Source organism: Poecilia reticulata, linkage group LG5 (genome assembly GCF_000633615.1).
Source record: "Poecilia reticulata strain Guanapo linkage group LG5, Guppy_female_1.0+MT, whole genome shotgun sequence".
Classification (NCBI taxonomy): domain Eukaryota; kingdom Metazoa; phylum Chordata; class Actinopteri; order Cyprinodontiformes; family Poeciliidae; genus Poecilia; species Poecilia reticulata.
In genome coordinates this window covers 2,519,342-2,534,623 of record NC_024335.1, presented here as the reverse complement: position 1 = coordinate 2,534,623, position 15,282 = coordinate 2,519,342, and the positions used below count along the sequence as shown (strand labels likewise).

The 15,282-nt window shown below is 37.1% G+C and overlaps 2 protein-coding genes across 6 annotated transcripts in view; both read right to left on the bottom strand.

Moving 5' to 3' along the window:
- Nucleotides 1–11,165, bottom strand: part of rspo4 (R-spondin 4) — a 34,342-nt gene extending 23,177 nt beyond the window's left edge. The window contains exons 1-2 of one of the 5 annotated variants that reach the window (XM_017305003.1): nucleotides 10,717–10,794; nucleotides 8,999–9,193 (exon numbers count right to left, since the gene is read on the bottom strand). In XM_017305003.1, the coding sequence (XP_017160492.1) occupies nucleotides 8,999–9,083 (85 nt within the window). In that variant the 5' untranslated portion in view covers nucleotides 9,084–9,193; nucleotides 10,717–10,794. Of the gene's footprint in view, nucleotides 1–5,680; nucleotides 5,978–8,998; nucleotides 9,867–10,716 lie in introns of those variants that run through there. The other 4 variants (XM_017305001.1, XM_008408316.2, XM_017305002.1 and 1 more) reach the window with 4 other exon arrangements.
- Nucleotides 11,166–13,528: 2,363 nt separating this feature from the next.
- On the bottom strand, nucleotides 13,529–15,214 carry LOC103464362 (trypsin-like). Its single transcript, XM_008408402.2, has 6 exons — nucleotides 15,071–15,214; nucleotides 14,681–14,870; nucleotides 14,400–14,600; nucleotides 14,175–14,254; nucleotides 13,814–13,947; nucleotides 13,529–13,711 (listed from the first exon to the last, which is right to left on the bottom strand). The coding sequence occupies exons 1-6, from the start codon at nucleotides 15,108–15,110 to the stop codon at nucleotides 13,529–13,531; spliced, it is 828 nt and encodes a 275-aa protein (XP_008406624.1). The 5' UTR covers nucleotides 15,111–15,214.
- Between the last annotated feature and the right edge of the window lie 68 nt (nucleotides 15,215–15,282).

The following is a 15,282-nucleotide window of genomic DNA, read 5'->3' as shown; positions in this document are numbered from 1 at the left end:
GGGGGAGGAAGATTCCATAAATCCTCAAGATGCCGAGATGCTATCTGGGCTCCATGGAAATCCTGGACAGAGCTGTCTGAAATACTAAACTGTAGACATTGAAAGGCTTCCGCATGTATTATGCTGGAAGTGAAACTCCTCTGCACCTCGAATTCACTCCAGGTTCTCTTAAAGGTGACCATTATGCTTCCTTGAACATGTTAGAAAACTTTTACTAGCCATATAAAACATGTTCATTACATTTTTTTTTCACAAAATAATTCTTAGATATTGACATTTTTGTGTGCTCAATGTCCTGGAACTCAGATTGGGTTGCTAGGTAACGGGCGGAATTCTGCTCGGGTTGCTAGGTAACCAGACTGAGCTTACTAGGTGAAGGGTCAATGCCTGCTGATTTGTGACGTTACATTCTGGAGGTTTTTTGAAATGTCTCATTTCTTATAAACTATAAACCATTAACTTATTTCCAAAAGCCAGCTGGGTGGGTTTTTTAAGCACCTAATCTTGTTCTTTAAAGCAGCAGGAACCCAAATGAAGGTACAGAAACGTGGAATGTGAGAGTTGGATAATAATAATAAAAAAAAGAAATGTGTTGTTTTTCTGTTATCATCCAGTAAACGCATCCTGTCTTGTTTTCTTCACTTTGTGTTGTTTTACTCCAACAACTGGACTCACAGAATATGAGTGACATCAACCACTGAGCTATGATGTCACTTCTTGGACGTCTGCGGTTCTTGAACTTTCCACAGGAAAAACTGTCAACTGAAGGGACCGCCATATTTTGTTTTTTTTTTTATTTATTAGTTTATATTAAAGAAACAATGAGCCAAACAACATTAATAAAAGTTGCTTTGCACCAGATTAAGCTCAAGCTTGTTTCCATCTATGGTTCCTGGGTTGGACCTCATCGCAGCAGGATGTGGTAAATAATGTTTTTTACAATAAAAAGTAAATAAAGCATAAGCAGAGTTACTGAATTAGGAGACTGAATTGTTTTTGTTCAGTTCCTAAGTCAATCTGCCAGGAGTCAAATTATTTTTCAGTTTAATTTTCCCCTTTTTTTCAATTAAATGACCACATTGTTTTAACACTAATAGTTAAACAGCTGCGTTAAAATTATTTAACACAATAACTCTGTAAATGAACACAACGATGGTGCTAAATCACTTTAACACATTTACTTTTTTAAATTATTAGCACAGTAAATGTGTCACATGAAGACAAAATGTGTCGGCCTCATATTGACACGTTACTGTGTTGAGTTTTGAATCAATTTGTGTCGAAATTAGAGCAGATCAATAAATAAATCTGGCAATATTTCAAAAAGGTGATATTTACAAACAAAAGGTTTTTCATCTTAAATACAAAATGGAGGTATTTTTTATAGAGTTTTGTCTTAATTACAGCTCTGAGTGTGTTTTTCTTTTGTTTTTTGCGTCTCTGTAATCCAATTAACTATTAATCGATTAGTAAATTATTTGATAAGTATTTGAATAATCATGATTAATCTGATTGATTACTGCCATAGATCTAGATGTGTTTCGAACAGGAAGTGAACTCACGTGGCGGCGCCGGCTTCCTGTTGCCTCCTCATGGTTAAACCTCCAGATGCTCGCTGATGAGTTGGGCGAAAGATTTCCACTAACTCTTTCCACCCAGTCTGACTCAGCTGTTTTACAAACCAGTAAGTGCAAAGCTAATTTCACACTCGCTTGTGGTGGTTTTCGTCTTTTTAGAAGTAGCGTTAAAGGAGATGGAAACACATTTTCTGGATCAGATTAGCGAACTCATTGCTGTCGCATTGAAGCTTCATTTCTTTGTTTACGTCTCTTAGATTGTAACATCGACAATTTTAGTTGACATTGAAAATCCCTCTCCTTTTTTGAGTATACAACCTCTGCATGTTGTTTTATTACATCATGTTTAGAGTAAACATCTGACAAAATGACGCTTTGCAAAGCCTGGTTGATTCGCTCCAAACCAGGAAGAAAAGCTGTTTTATTTCCCATTCATTTTGACTCAACTGTTACTATGTCCTTTCTGTTTTGATCCTCTTGCACTTCTCTGTTTTTACAAATTTCTCAATAAATGTCCACTGAAAATGCTTAATGTCTATACATTTAGGAACAAATGCTGGTTTAAGCTGTGTTTTCCATGGAATAAATTGAGATTTAGTAGAAATACCAGTGATGTTGTTTCAGATGTATTTATTTTTGTAAACATACTGTGTCTGCTTTACGTCTCACAGAGATTTCATTCCATTTGGGTCTCTACTGCTTCTAAAAACAGACTAAGCCAGGGGTGTCAAACTCCAGTCCTCGAGGGCCGGTGTCCTGCAACTTTTAGAAGTGCCTCTGCTGCACCACACCTGAATAGAATAATTAAGTAATTAGCAAGGCTCTGGAGAACTGAGGAGGTAATTAAGCCATTTGATTCAGGTGTTTTGTACCTGTGGCACATCTAAAAACTGCAGGACAGCGGCCCTTCAGGACTGGAGTTTGACACCCCTGGACTAAGCACTTAAAAAAAAAAAAACACCCAGCCAGGTATAGGCAATCATTTTTTGTATGGGCGGTCCAGTAATCTCTGGGTTGTTGAGTCACATTCAACTCGTACAGCGCCGTTACCTAGCAACCCCAGCGTAACTGTAGCATGATTGGTTTTAGTGTTGTGCAACGGCTGCTGGAAAAGACAAGGGTTTTATTGTTGACTTGCCATCCAGAAACCACTTGCTGCATACCTGTTGGTTGTGCAGGAGGCTTCATTAATGCTTTTCAAAGATGTAAGGTGGTATAATTGCACATCTGTTTGCAGCCATCTTCAGGTGTGAGTGTAAACACTGAGGCCAGCTGCTACTTATTTGGATTAAAAGAGACAAGAGGCCCTGAAAATATAGGCAGAAGCAGACTAAAATTTCATTACCTAAAAATGTTTTTGTGCACAAAAAATGTGATGAACATGTTTTGTATCACCCATAAACTTATCCTGAAGTGTTCTAAGAAGAATTATATGTCACCTTTAAACTTGTAAAATAATAAATAAACCATAATTATGCATTGATTGAGATGTTTTGAACCAAGAAGCCTCCAAATCCTCAAGAGTTTCTCTCCTGTGACTCAGCCCTGCAGAGGCGCGGTAAAACTCCCGGTTCAGAGGTGTTAAAGAAGGGAAGCGTCTGAAAGTAGCGGGGAGAAGATCTTCAGGACTGGAGAGTTAATTTTCTTCACTAGAATCAGGGTGTAAAATGAAGAGACGTTTTCCAACAAAACAAAAACAAACAACAAAAAGCAGAACAGATCAGTCAAATGTGCCGGCCCAGTTCTCATTTCTTTATATTTTCCTTCCTCGCTCTATCAACAACGCTTTCTGAAAGTCTTTGGACTTTGGTGGGTTTGTAAATGATTTCTTTTGTGAACTATTTCACTGCAAAAACACAATTTTACAGAGTATTTTTGGTCTAACTTCTAGTGCAAATATCTCAGTACACTTGAATTAACACAAAACTATCTTGCAAGTAACTTTTTAGCAAAAACAGGAGCTAATTTTATGTTAATTTCTTAATATTTATGAAAAAATACTAGTTCCACTGGCAGATTATTTCACTTATATTATGGGGAAAATGTCTTGTTATAAGTGAAAAAAATCTACCAGTGGAAATAGTATTTTTTAAAATCAATATTAATGAATTATTGACCTATGTAAAGCTCCTTTATCTTGTAAGTTAGATTTGTCTTAATTAAAGTGCACTGTTGTTTTAGATTTTGTGTTTTTGCAGTGTTTGGATTTATCTACAAAGCAATTTAGAAGAGAACTAACCATTTTAAGACAAAGAAACTGAAAACACAATACAGAAAATAAACGGTTGAGAAACTGCAGCATCTTTGTGTGCCGTAAAATTGATCCTCTGGTTAAGAAAATCAAACAGAAGCGCTGTATTTCTAACAGAGCGTTTGCAACAATATAACTGAAGAGATTGTTTTATTTGTTTTTTTTTCTTTCAGTTTTGACTAAGAAAGATGCCAAATGACTGAGAAACAACAAATTCTTCAAACCATTTCGACGCCACTCTAAGGTTTCATGCAGATCTGTCATTACTTTAGGATACTCTGCGTTAGTCATCGTGTTTAAATAATCTGGGCTCAAAAAGATGACGGATCTGTTGGAGGAGTTCAGAGTTCAGGGCGGATTTTCCCTCAGAACAACCGCCGAGGTCTCAACCCGGCCGTCTGAAACGCCGCTCCACGCACATGTGCTCTGAATCTGCAGACTTTCAGAGGAGCTGCAGGTTTAGGTAGCGTAAAACCGTGACCTCTGAACTTGCATGGGATTACCCTGGGCTTTTTTTTCCCCTTGAGTTCGTGTGTTTCGTTTTAACAAGATCCATGTGTAACGAGCTCAGTCAGTGTTTCGGGAAAACAGGAAGGAATTTTAACCTTAAACTGAATTCACTGGAGCGCCACGACCAAATATTTCACAGATTGCAAACGGTTTACTTAATGAGAGTTTTGATGGGTTCACCCTCCTCTGTCACGCTGCTAAAAGTGTTAATTTACTTTCAGGTCAGACTGTCTGTGACATCAATCAGCAGTCGTTAGAGCAGAATTCCCACAATGCATCAGGACGCGTGTACTAACAAGAAAAAGGTGCCAGCTGCCTTGCCGTGTTAAAATAATACTCACTGTGTGTGTCTTTAATAGCCTTTCTGCAACTGCAGGCAATTAATGCCAGTCGGGTTAGGAATGCTTCCTTACTGAAAACTATTTTTTAGCCCTTCAGGTGCAGATTTAAAATTGTGTTTTAGGGATTAATTTAGATGAAAGCTAAAGATTCGCGCTTACAAGGGAAAATCTGATGGGATTAACAAGGGAAAAAAGGAGCCAGCTACTGATTAAACGTTCCCGATTTAACAATAATTATCAATAAATGTGAGTTTCATCAGTTTGCTGTATTTCAGGAGCAGTTTCAGCTTTCCACGTTATGCTAGAGTGGAAAGCGTAATGTCCACTCTGACATTATGCTTTCCACTCTAGCATAATGTCAGAGTGGAAAGAAATCAGAAATTCCTGTGGGTGGCATTTAAGGCTTTTTCTAAATGAGTTTAATTACCTCAGGAGAACAGCTTAAACTGTTTTCATTAATTTAAAGTTATTTAGCCAGGTTAGAGTTGATATTTTAATATTTTACCATGTATTTTTGCTTTCATTTAGCATAAATATCTGAGTACGCTTGAAATAAGACAAAACTAACTTACAATTAACTTTTCATCAAGATATAAAGCCAACAATTTAATAAAATGGTAAAAAAGTAGTACTTGTTTCAAATGGCACTTTTTTTTTTTACTTTTAACATGGGAATAATGTCTTGTTGAAAGTGAAATAATCTGCAAGTTGAACTAGTTATTTTTCATCAATATTAAGGAACCATGACTTAAAACACCTGAAAAGTTACTTGTTAGTTATTTCTTGATTCAAGTTAACTAAGATAATTGTACTGTACTCTGCCTTTGAAGCAGATTTTATCATGTTCTAATTGTTGAGTGGGTTGAATTTTTTTCAGTAAAAGTAGAATAAAGTCGATAGATTCTACAAAAATTCAACGTTCAGTGTTAACGTTTTGAAAATTTAAAATAAAAATGCCTAAAGCGTTTCGGTATTTTGGCAGCAAAGTGTCCCAGTTGTACTTGAATGCAGCATGCACAGCTGTTGGGAAAACCTCCCATTAACGGACACTCAAACTCCGTTAGCCGTTAGCCCGGTCAGCTAACGTACCGTTGAAGGGCCGCTTCCGGAAGCTGATTTTCTTCAGTTCCTGTCATGCTTATATTAAACTTGACGTTATATAGGGTGAGTTTTTAAGTGAAGTTCTGGTTCGGTTAGCCTTCCTTCTCCACTGTAGCTGCATGAGGGACTTTAATGTTCCCAAATATCAAATTTATGAATAAGCGGGAGTCCTCTGTTTTGTGTTTTGGTGTCACTTTATAAAGTTTCCCTGCAGAACGTTGCATTGCGCATTTAGTTCCGCAACTAAATATTAAAACTGTTCAAGCTCAAAATACCAAATTATTTGCAAATAGCGCATTCCATCGTTATATTATTCAATAATTGTATTGATTTTCTTTCTTTTCAAAGTATGCAGTTTTTTATTTGTGTAAATTAACTTTTGGAAGTGAACACACATCTCTGATCATTTTTATTATTTGAAAAAAAAAATAGTTTTTATGGTGATAGCGTCTTTCTGATTTCTTTCCGAATAAATCAAACTTTTGCATCAACTTTGTTTAATAGTTAATTTGTTTTATTATACATGTTTTGATCTAATTGACAGCTTAGAAATGGTAATTAAAAGATACCCTTTCTTTTCTAAATTAATATAAAGTTTAAACTCTACAACAATCGAATATTTAGGGTCAGAAAATAAAAATAAGCCACGAGGGCCTCAATTTTTGCCAAAAAGACAAAACGAAATTGAGAATAATTTCACATATTTACAAGAAAACAATGTCAAAAAGTCATACATTCTCAATGAAAGATTGGACTTTTTGCGAATTAACAGCATAAATTCACTATTTTAAACCTAAGATATTTAATATTTAATCACTCAAGTAAGAGCAAAAAAGTATTTGGTAAAAAGGCAACTCAAGTACTGGGTAACTGATCAAAACATCAATTTAATATTTCAAAAACTATATCAGACAGACCAAATTAAAGCTAAATAGAAACTGGTGTTTTAAGATACTAAAAAAAAAAAGATTAACATGAATAACATCATTACAAAATAAGGCAAAATATAAATATAAAACTTATGAGACTTAAAAAAAAAAAAACTGTTTGTGTCTAGTAAAATTACTCACAATGAGCATCCAGAAATTTTACTCAAGTAAAAGTAACAATACTTCACAATAAAATGAATGACATAAAAGTAAAAAGTACAGCAGAACAAAAACACTCGTAAAGGTAAAATTTAACCAAAATGTTACTCAAGTAAATGTAACTTTCTACATATACGAAAAATATTTTTCTTGTAAAGAGCAAAAAGTTAGAAAAAAAAATAGTGGACAGACATTGTTGCCGTTTCTAAAAGTATATATGTAGAGAGAGAGAGAGAGAGAGAAGAAGACCAGTTAATTGTTGTGAAACTGTAACATTTTACAGAAACTACTAGAAAAAATATGTTTTTTAACGTCTTGCATTGAGTTGAAGTTAAAGCAGCCCACTGGTAACTCTTTGTCTACAGGTTCAGTTATTTTTCTCCGTGTTTTCTCCCCGTTCTCCTTTTCAAAAACGACCACAGATGCTCGCAATTACCTGCAGTAACCATAGCAACAGAGAGCCGGCCCTGATGGACAGAATAATGGGCTCGGCTCCCTCTGACCTCTGCACTGCAGCTTTCACACTGAAACACAAAACTCCTGCTGCTTCTGTTGCTCCGTTTCTGTTTTAAGAGTCAAGAAAAGAGGAACCAGGTCCAGATGGGCAACTGGAGCAGAGGGATGACGGAGAGGGGGAACGTAAACCAACGTTAATCTGTCGTTTGTGAACACTGCAAAATCTTAATATCATCACATTTAAAATAAAACACGTAACTTAACAGGTAACGTTTCAGGAAGATATAGGAGCTTATTTAGAGTCAATAATTCCTTAATATTGATTTTAAGAAGAACTTGTTCCTGGCAGATTATATTACTTATAAATGTTATTTTATTTTATTTTACCTTTAATAAGATATTTGCACAACTGTAGATGTTAAGGTTTTGTGTTTTGCAGTGCAGAGATGGATGCAGTTTGCCTTTAAACTCCTTCACATGCCTTCAGCTTTTACATTTAACGATTGTCAGATTTTACAATAGTTAGCACGACATCATGGAGGTAATTGTGTTTTCACGGAGGTGTTTTAAGGTAAACAGATCGTGTGATTGGGACGGGATTCTCCTCCATTATTACCAAATTCTTGAGGAAATGCAGGTCGCTGGTGAGCGCCAAGGTCGCCACATACCTGTCTGGCTGCTGCGATTTCCAAAAGCAGAATCATCGGAGTCAAATCGAAACCTTCACAAACGAGTTTATAGCACATCGAGCAACAGCTCAGGCTGAACGTTTTTTGAGCAATAAAAGCATAAATTCAGATTTTTATCTAAAGTTAGCTTCAGAAGAGACATTAGGTTTTATGAAAATATAGAATAAAAAAGCAGTGGCCGAGCTTCTAATGAAAATATCTTATTCCACTTGAAATCAGACAAAACTAACTTACAGGTTAGTTTTCAGCAAGAAATAGGAGTTTGTTTTAAGTTGACAATCCCTAAAGTTCTAGTAAAACTGGCAGATTATTTCACTTATAACATTTTTCACATTTTATAAGTAAACCACAACAAGCTGCTATTTTTGGCTGAAAAGTTGCTTGTAAGTTAGTTTAATCATATTTAAAGTGGACTGAAATATTTGAACTCAGCCTGTTGCAATTAATCACATGATTAATTAAAATAAGCGTAATATTTTTCATTTGCATAATTCATTGTTTTTCTCTTTTCTTTCTTTTTACTAAAAACTGGGTGATAAAATCTTCACTGGTGTTTTGGCCTCATCTAAACCCTTTTAAAGGCTTTTAAACACTTAATAACTTATTTTATTTGCTGTTTCTGTTGTTTTGTTTGCTTATTTTAGATATTTAAAATGTCTTCCAGCTCCAGTGTTAAATGTTCATTAGAGCTTTAAGTTTATTGATTTTTGATGATGTCTTCTTGCATTACTTGAAAACAACATTGTTATTAATTATCGCAATGACTTCCGGGACAATTTATCGTCCAGAAACATTTGTTATCGTAATACTCCTAATTTAAACTACAAACTAGACAAAAGTACTCCAACCTACCTTATGAAGTAAAGATGCCCGTTTTCCTTCATGTCCATTTGCCAAATATTACATATTAAACTTTATCCTTCATAATAACTCAATAATTAGGAAGCCAGTTGTGGTTTTCTGGTCGTCTTGGACGTCTACTCACCACTTCGCTTCTGCGTGACGCCCGACCCCATCCTGATCACCTCACAAAGCAAGGTCATCCCAAAGGCAAAGAGTCGCAGATGCATCTGGGCTGCTGGCGAGCGCCCGCTTCAGCGCCAGGCTCCGGACATCTGCGGGGATCCCAGGGGCGGCAGGTTGGGAAATTTAGCTCCACAGTGAAAGACGAAGCGGAGCGCTGGTGGGGGGCGGAGGAGAGGAGAGGCGAACGGCTGTGAGAAAGCTGAAATAATGGTGGGATGGATGGAGGTGAAGCTGAGGAGATAATCTTGCGGAATCGTCCTCCGTTTCTCGGATTTGATTTAGAGAAGACAGGCGGTCGTAAACGAGCGCAGCACCAGGGAGGCTGAGGGGAGCAGAAAGCCTCGACCAGACTGCCAGTTTGGAGGGAAAACTCAACATTTAACTACCGCTGTCAAATTTGGGATAAACGAGCTCCACTTATCCCATCGCCATCTTTAACCCTTTGCAGGGCGAGCGCGCTCGGACCTTAAGTGGTTCCACATTTGCAGCCCCCTCCTCCTGGCTCTACCTATTGTTGTTCAGTCCCACGTTTTGTTTTTCATGCTCGCGCTCTGCAGGTTTGCTTTCTGCGGCGATGCTATTAAATGTGAGCATAGAGTAAAGTTAATTTGACCACCCTGAGAGAAAAGCAGCTGGAGAGCAGCAGAGAGGAGAGTTTACGATTTAATTGAAGCCTGCTGGGTTTTTTCTAAAGAGACTTGTTGTGCTTGTTAGGCTGAGGAGTCAGGTAAGCACAGAAAAAAAATCTACCTCCCCGACTTACGAACATCCAGGTATTTAAAGGTAAAGTACATCAGATAAATTAGGCGTGAAAATACATCGAAAACTGGCTGAACTGGCTTTACTTCACTGCAAAGACACAGAATCTTACCAAGTATTTTGGTCTATTTCTAATGCAAATATCATATCACACTTAAAATAAGACAAAATTAACTCATAAGTAACTTTACAGCAAGAAATGAGTCAATAATTCCTTAATATTGATGAAAAAGTATTAGTTCTAAGTCGATACTTCAATCAGTATTGAGTTAATAAAGGTAATATATCTTGCTAAAAAGTTACTTGAAGTTAGATTTGTCTTAATAAAGTGTAATAAGATATTTGTATTAAAAACTAAACTAAAGGTTTGCAGTGTAGATATTGTTTAGGATCCCCACTAGCTGGATTTACACTCTTTATGGGGCCCATTATTAAAACAAACATCAGTAGAAATCATTCAAATATATGATAAAAACAGATTTAACATACATAACAGCAATAAAGATTACACTGCAAAAACACAGAAACTTCACCAAGTATTTTAGTTTAGTATCTGGTGCAAATATCTTTTGACAAAACTAACAAGTAACTTTTCAGCAAGATAAAGTTAAATGTGTACATTTGGAAAATGGATGTGAAAGAAAAAACAATCATCTTTACTCCATTATGGTAGGATGAAGCTTTTACACTGCAAAAACACAAAATCTTACCAAGTATTTTTGTCTAGTTTGTAGTTCAAATTATGGCTGGATGATATGGGGGGAAATGTATCAGGTTATAAGATACAGATATAGACAGAATTCAACTGTACATTTAAAAATGTACAAATTGAAAGAAATTTCATTGCATTCATGGCCTCATCTCGCCTCTGGGCTCTCACCAGTTCATTTTGGCTAATGGTAGGTAATGCCGTCTTACCCGTTGAGCCTGAATCTTGGACCAGGTTAAGAGAAGCAACGTAGGCAACATCATGCTTTCTGGCAGCTTCACTTCCTTCCCACGCAGAATGGATGGCGTCCCTGTTGAGTTCCTCGGTGCATTCCTCCATGTAGCTGTTGATATCAAGTGGGAGAAGGGAGAGGGTGTCGGCGTCTGCACTGACTTTTCCTCGTCCGTATTTTGTACTGAACCTGAAGTCAGCAAGATCCCCCACCCACCTGTAGCCGGCTGCAATCAGTTTTGCTGTGCTCATCACATAAGTAAGTGGATCATTACAAAAAGTCCTTGAATTTTTTGCACACCGCCCATATTGATGCCAGGAACTCCAGCTTCCCAGGGTGGAGGTTGACTGTCAGCAGAGTTTCCGTCTGACGTAGACTGATTTGACAATAAAGACACTGATATGTTGACCAAAGATACATCAGCGATCAACAAATACTGACGGATCATCCCAAAGTATTCCCAGATATCAGATTTTCCTCTTGCTGGCTCCATTTCAGAGAATCAATCAAGTTTATTTGTGTAGCACATTTCAGCAATAATGCAGTTCAAAGTGCTTTCTATAAAAAAAATATACAGTGCTCAAAAAAATAAAGGGAACACTTAAACAACACAATATAACTCCAAGTAAATCAAACTTCTGTGAAATCAAACTGTCCACTTAGGAAGCAACACTGATTGACCCGACCAGGGTCAATCAGTGTTGCTTCCTAAGTGGACAGTTTGATTTCCATCAATGCCATCAATGTTATAGAACATTGATGGCACATTTGCTTAAATTTGCCTTCATGCTAACAGAAAGGAAGATCCAGGACACGCTTAAGTTTAGAAAGACAATTTAGAGTCTATATACAAACATAAAAAGAGATCAAATCTTCACACGCAAAATAAAACCATCACATCTTTACTAAATAAGACAAATAGATTTTTGTTTTAAGAAACAAATGTTTTCCAAAACTGAGACTAAAAAGATTATAATGAAGAACCTCACAATCTAAAGGGGAACCACTATTTAATACATAGAAGACAGTGACGTGCGGTGAGGTTCATAGCTGGTGAGGCACCGACTTAATCATAATCAGATTTACAAATACACACCCCTGCATGTTATTGTTTATATAAGGAAACAATAACATTTGTTATTGGAGGGCAGAAAGACTTATTCTGCGCTGCCGCCATAGAATAATTCCGTTAATTCAATCAAACGTAGACATGTGGAATTTGTAATTTTGTGCTGTGCTTGACAGCAAAGGGAGAAACTGTTAAAGTACAACTCTAAACAGCGTCTTTCTCGCTCTCTCTATCAGCGCAGCTACTGTATGGCTAGCTGGCTGTTACCGTGTCTTACTCTGCAGTTGTGGAGTCACAGTGTCTGGGAACATGAGCGCCCCCTGGTGCCTCACCTCGAATCTGTTCTCTGCCGTTTCTGATCGCTCCTCAGCTCACGAAACACGTTACACACACAGTTAGTGACAAAAAACACTGTACATTAAATGCATAAGCAAAATTATGGAAAATCAGTTCATACATTAAATGTTTTTAACCATTTTATTGGCGACGTACAGACAGGAGGAGCATGCTCTCATAGAATGACAACCGGTGCAGTTAGCGAGAGGCTGCACAGTCCCAAGTGAGGCTCGGCTCGGCTCGTTGCTGCCTCACCGGCTTCGGTTCTGAGCATTTTTATGGGAAAATGCAAAAATCCAGCGATTTTGAAGAAAAATAATCAGACTTGGTTAAGTTAAGTAAAAAATAGGTACTTTATAGTACAAACCACAGGGCGAAAATAGCAATATAAATGATTTTATTATATTATTTTTCAATGAAAAATAATCCCATGACTGCACGTCACTGATAGAATAATTTAACTGTCTTTTTCTGTTTGTCTGTCTTTATAGTCTTGTGGTTAGTTTTGTGAAGCTTAATCTTCTCATGCAAACATTTTTCAAACTTGCATGACAGATTAGAGAGATCTGCACTGTTCCTCTGCCACCATCCAATTTACCTACACGCAGCATCTGATATAATCTATCAGATTAAATAGGCTCCAATGGCAAACCTCCAGGAACAATAACATTCAACTTTAATGTGTCTCTGCTTCAACACACCTGGATCAGAGAGTAACCCAGCCATTTTATTCAGGTGTGTTAAAAGTTGCTCTTCTGTTTGACAGCGCTGCATCAAAGAGCAGGTCCTGGAGTAAGAAGGCAGCATTACTGGCTTACAAATGTAATAGAAATAGAAATAACCTTCATTGTCCCACAGGAATATGAAACCACACTGAGGTTTGCTGCAGATTGAAAGTTTTGAGCCATTTTGTATGAATGAATCAACACTGACTTTATAGTCCACCAGCATTATCATATATACTTTTGAACTCATTGAAACCTTTAATATAATGTGAGCTGCTTTTCAACAAAAGCTGAAACACAATAGTTAGTTTCCCTTATATGATGGAAAATGTGCACATTAGTTTAATATGTTGCTCAACTCAGTTCAATATTTCATGGAAAAACTTATTTTCCTCAAAAATAAACACAAGAGAGAAAATCTGATCAGAGAACAGCCATTTATTTTCTAGTCATGTGACTGAATATTATTACTACTGATTATTACAGTAATAATCAGTAATTATGTTATTACTGAGAAATAAGATATCACAGATCAACTTGTACACAGTAACTTTAATCCCCAAATAATTCAGCTGTAAATTAGAAAATGAATCAACTGAAACTCAAAGATTAACTTGAATTTTGTAATTTTTTTGATGCTGGAAACATTTAGCCACAATTCAGACAAACACTTTTTTAATAAAAGTTTTTTTTGGTGGTTTAATTGTGTCATCTATCCACTTCTTGTAGCCACAGACATCCATGAAATAAGCTGGTTCACTGCATGCGTAGACTTCATCATCAGTGAGGACATGAACACCATAGAGCCGGTTGTTGAACACCCATCCTCCACCAGAGTCGCCCTGTCACAAACACAAAGCTTTTACTTGTCATGTCAAACTGAGTTATACAGTAAGATAGAAGAAAACTCAAAGTATTCAGCAGAAAATGGGTAGAAGACCAACCGCAGATGTGTCCTTCGTGGAGCTTTTAGCACAGGACCAGTGCTCGTACTGATATTTAGGAGTAGAAAATGTAAAACTGCCATGTTTCAAAATCTTAATCTCTGCACACTGAAGATTAGATGGAGTATCGTCAACTGTAGATGAGAAGCAGCATAACAGATATTAGATCTGTTTATGTGTCAACGCATTTTAAATAGGATATCTTATTATTTCTTGATTATTAACCAGTTTTTCATAATCTGACGTTTAGGAACCTCTGATAAGTTTTTCTTCAGCAGAGAGTCTGAAGGCTGATTTGAATCATCTGAATCATTTTGAGGTATTTAGCAAAAGCAATGAGAAACATGAACATTCATCTTACTTCGTAACATATTTGATCCTGTTTTTGGATCTTTTCCTGTTTTTGCTGGTCCAAAACCTGCAATCTGAACCTTAGTGCCTCTGAAACACAAGAAACAAAAAATAAATATAAGTTATATACAGAAAATCAGCTGAGTCTCAGAGGCTGAAACGGCTGCGTTTGAATTTCACTTTCGCCTTGAAATTCAAGAACTAAGTTCTAAAATGTAATAAAGGCAAAACTTACACTTTGAGAATATCTGGACAGTCAGGTAGTTTGATTGGTTTGATTGTTGTTATTTTTTCTGGAAGCTTCAGGAGCATGATGTCATGTTCATTATTATTGCTGTCTTTATAAATCTCATGGTGAGTGATTTTATAAGTCTTAGCCTTAGCCTTATCCTTATCCAGTACTTTAGGATGAACTCCTATAAGTGCTGTATTTGTCCTGCACAAACAAAAAACACAATTATTAGAGAAACAATCAGAGTTATTGGTGATTTTTCAGTCAAATGTTTCCTGACTCACCATCCTGGACCTGACTCCCAGCAGTGAGCTGCAGTCAGAATCCACTGATCACTGATCAGAGATCCTCCACACAAAGTTGATTCTGATTTACTAATGCCTTCAAGCACCACATGATAGCGACGCTCATCGCCTTTACAGTTCTGACCTCCAATGACTCTCTTCTGCAGAGACACTGAACTCACTGCAACACCTGGAGAACAAAGTTTCTGTTTTTATTAAAATTAAATCCACACAGTAGAAACAAGGAACCAGCTTTATGATGAAAAGATCAAACACAGGACAAGTCACAGCAATCAGAGCGAGTGGAAGTGTGTCCAGTGTCTCCAGTTTGTCCATTGTCTCCAGTGTCTCCAGTCTGTCCACTGTATGTGTCCAGTGTGTCTGACTCACTCAGTCCCAGCAGCAGCAGCAGAACCTTCAGCAGAGCCATTGCTGGTCCAGCTTCCTGTGAATGTCTGCAGTCCTGCAGCAGCTTTTAAACTCTGTTCACAACTTCCTGCTGGAAAGAAAGCCACCAATCAGAGGACAGACACCAATCTGTCCAATCAGAGGACAGACACCAATCTGTCCAATCAGAGGACAGACACCGATCTGTCCAATCA

Bases quoted from the DNA above. Each gene is read 5' to 3' on its own strand.
- LOC103464362 (XM_008408402.2), bottom strand. From the start codon at position 15,110: ATGGCTCTGCTGAAGGTTCTGCTGCTGCTGCTGGGACTGA. The intron at 14,601-14,680 runs GTGAGTCAGGAA...TTGTTTGTGCAG, and splicing joins TGGGAGTCAGGTCCAGGATG to GACAAATACAGCACTTATAG. The intron at 13,948-14,174 runs GTAAGATGAATG...TCTCATCTACAG, and splicing joins AGGATCAAATATGTTACGAA to TTGACGATACTCCATCTAAT.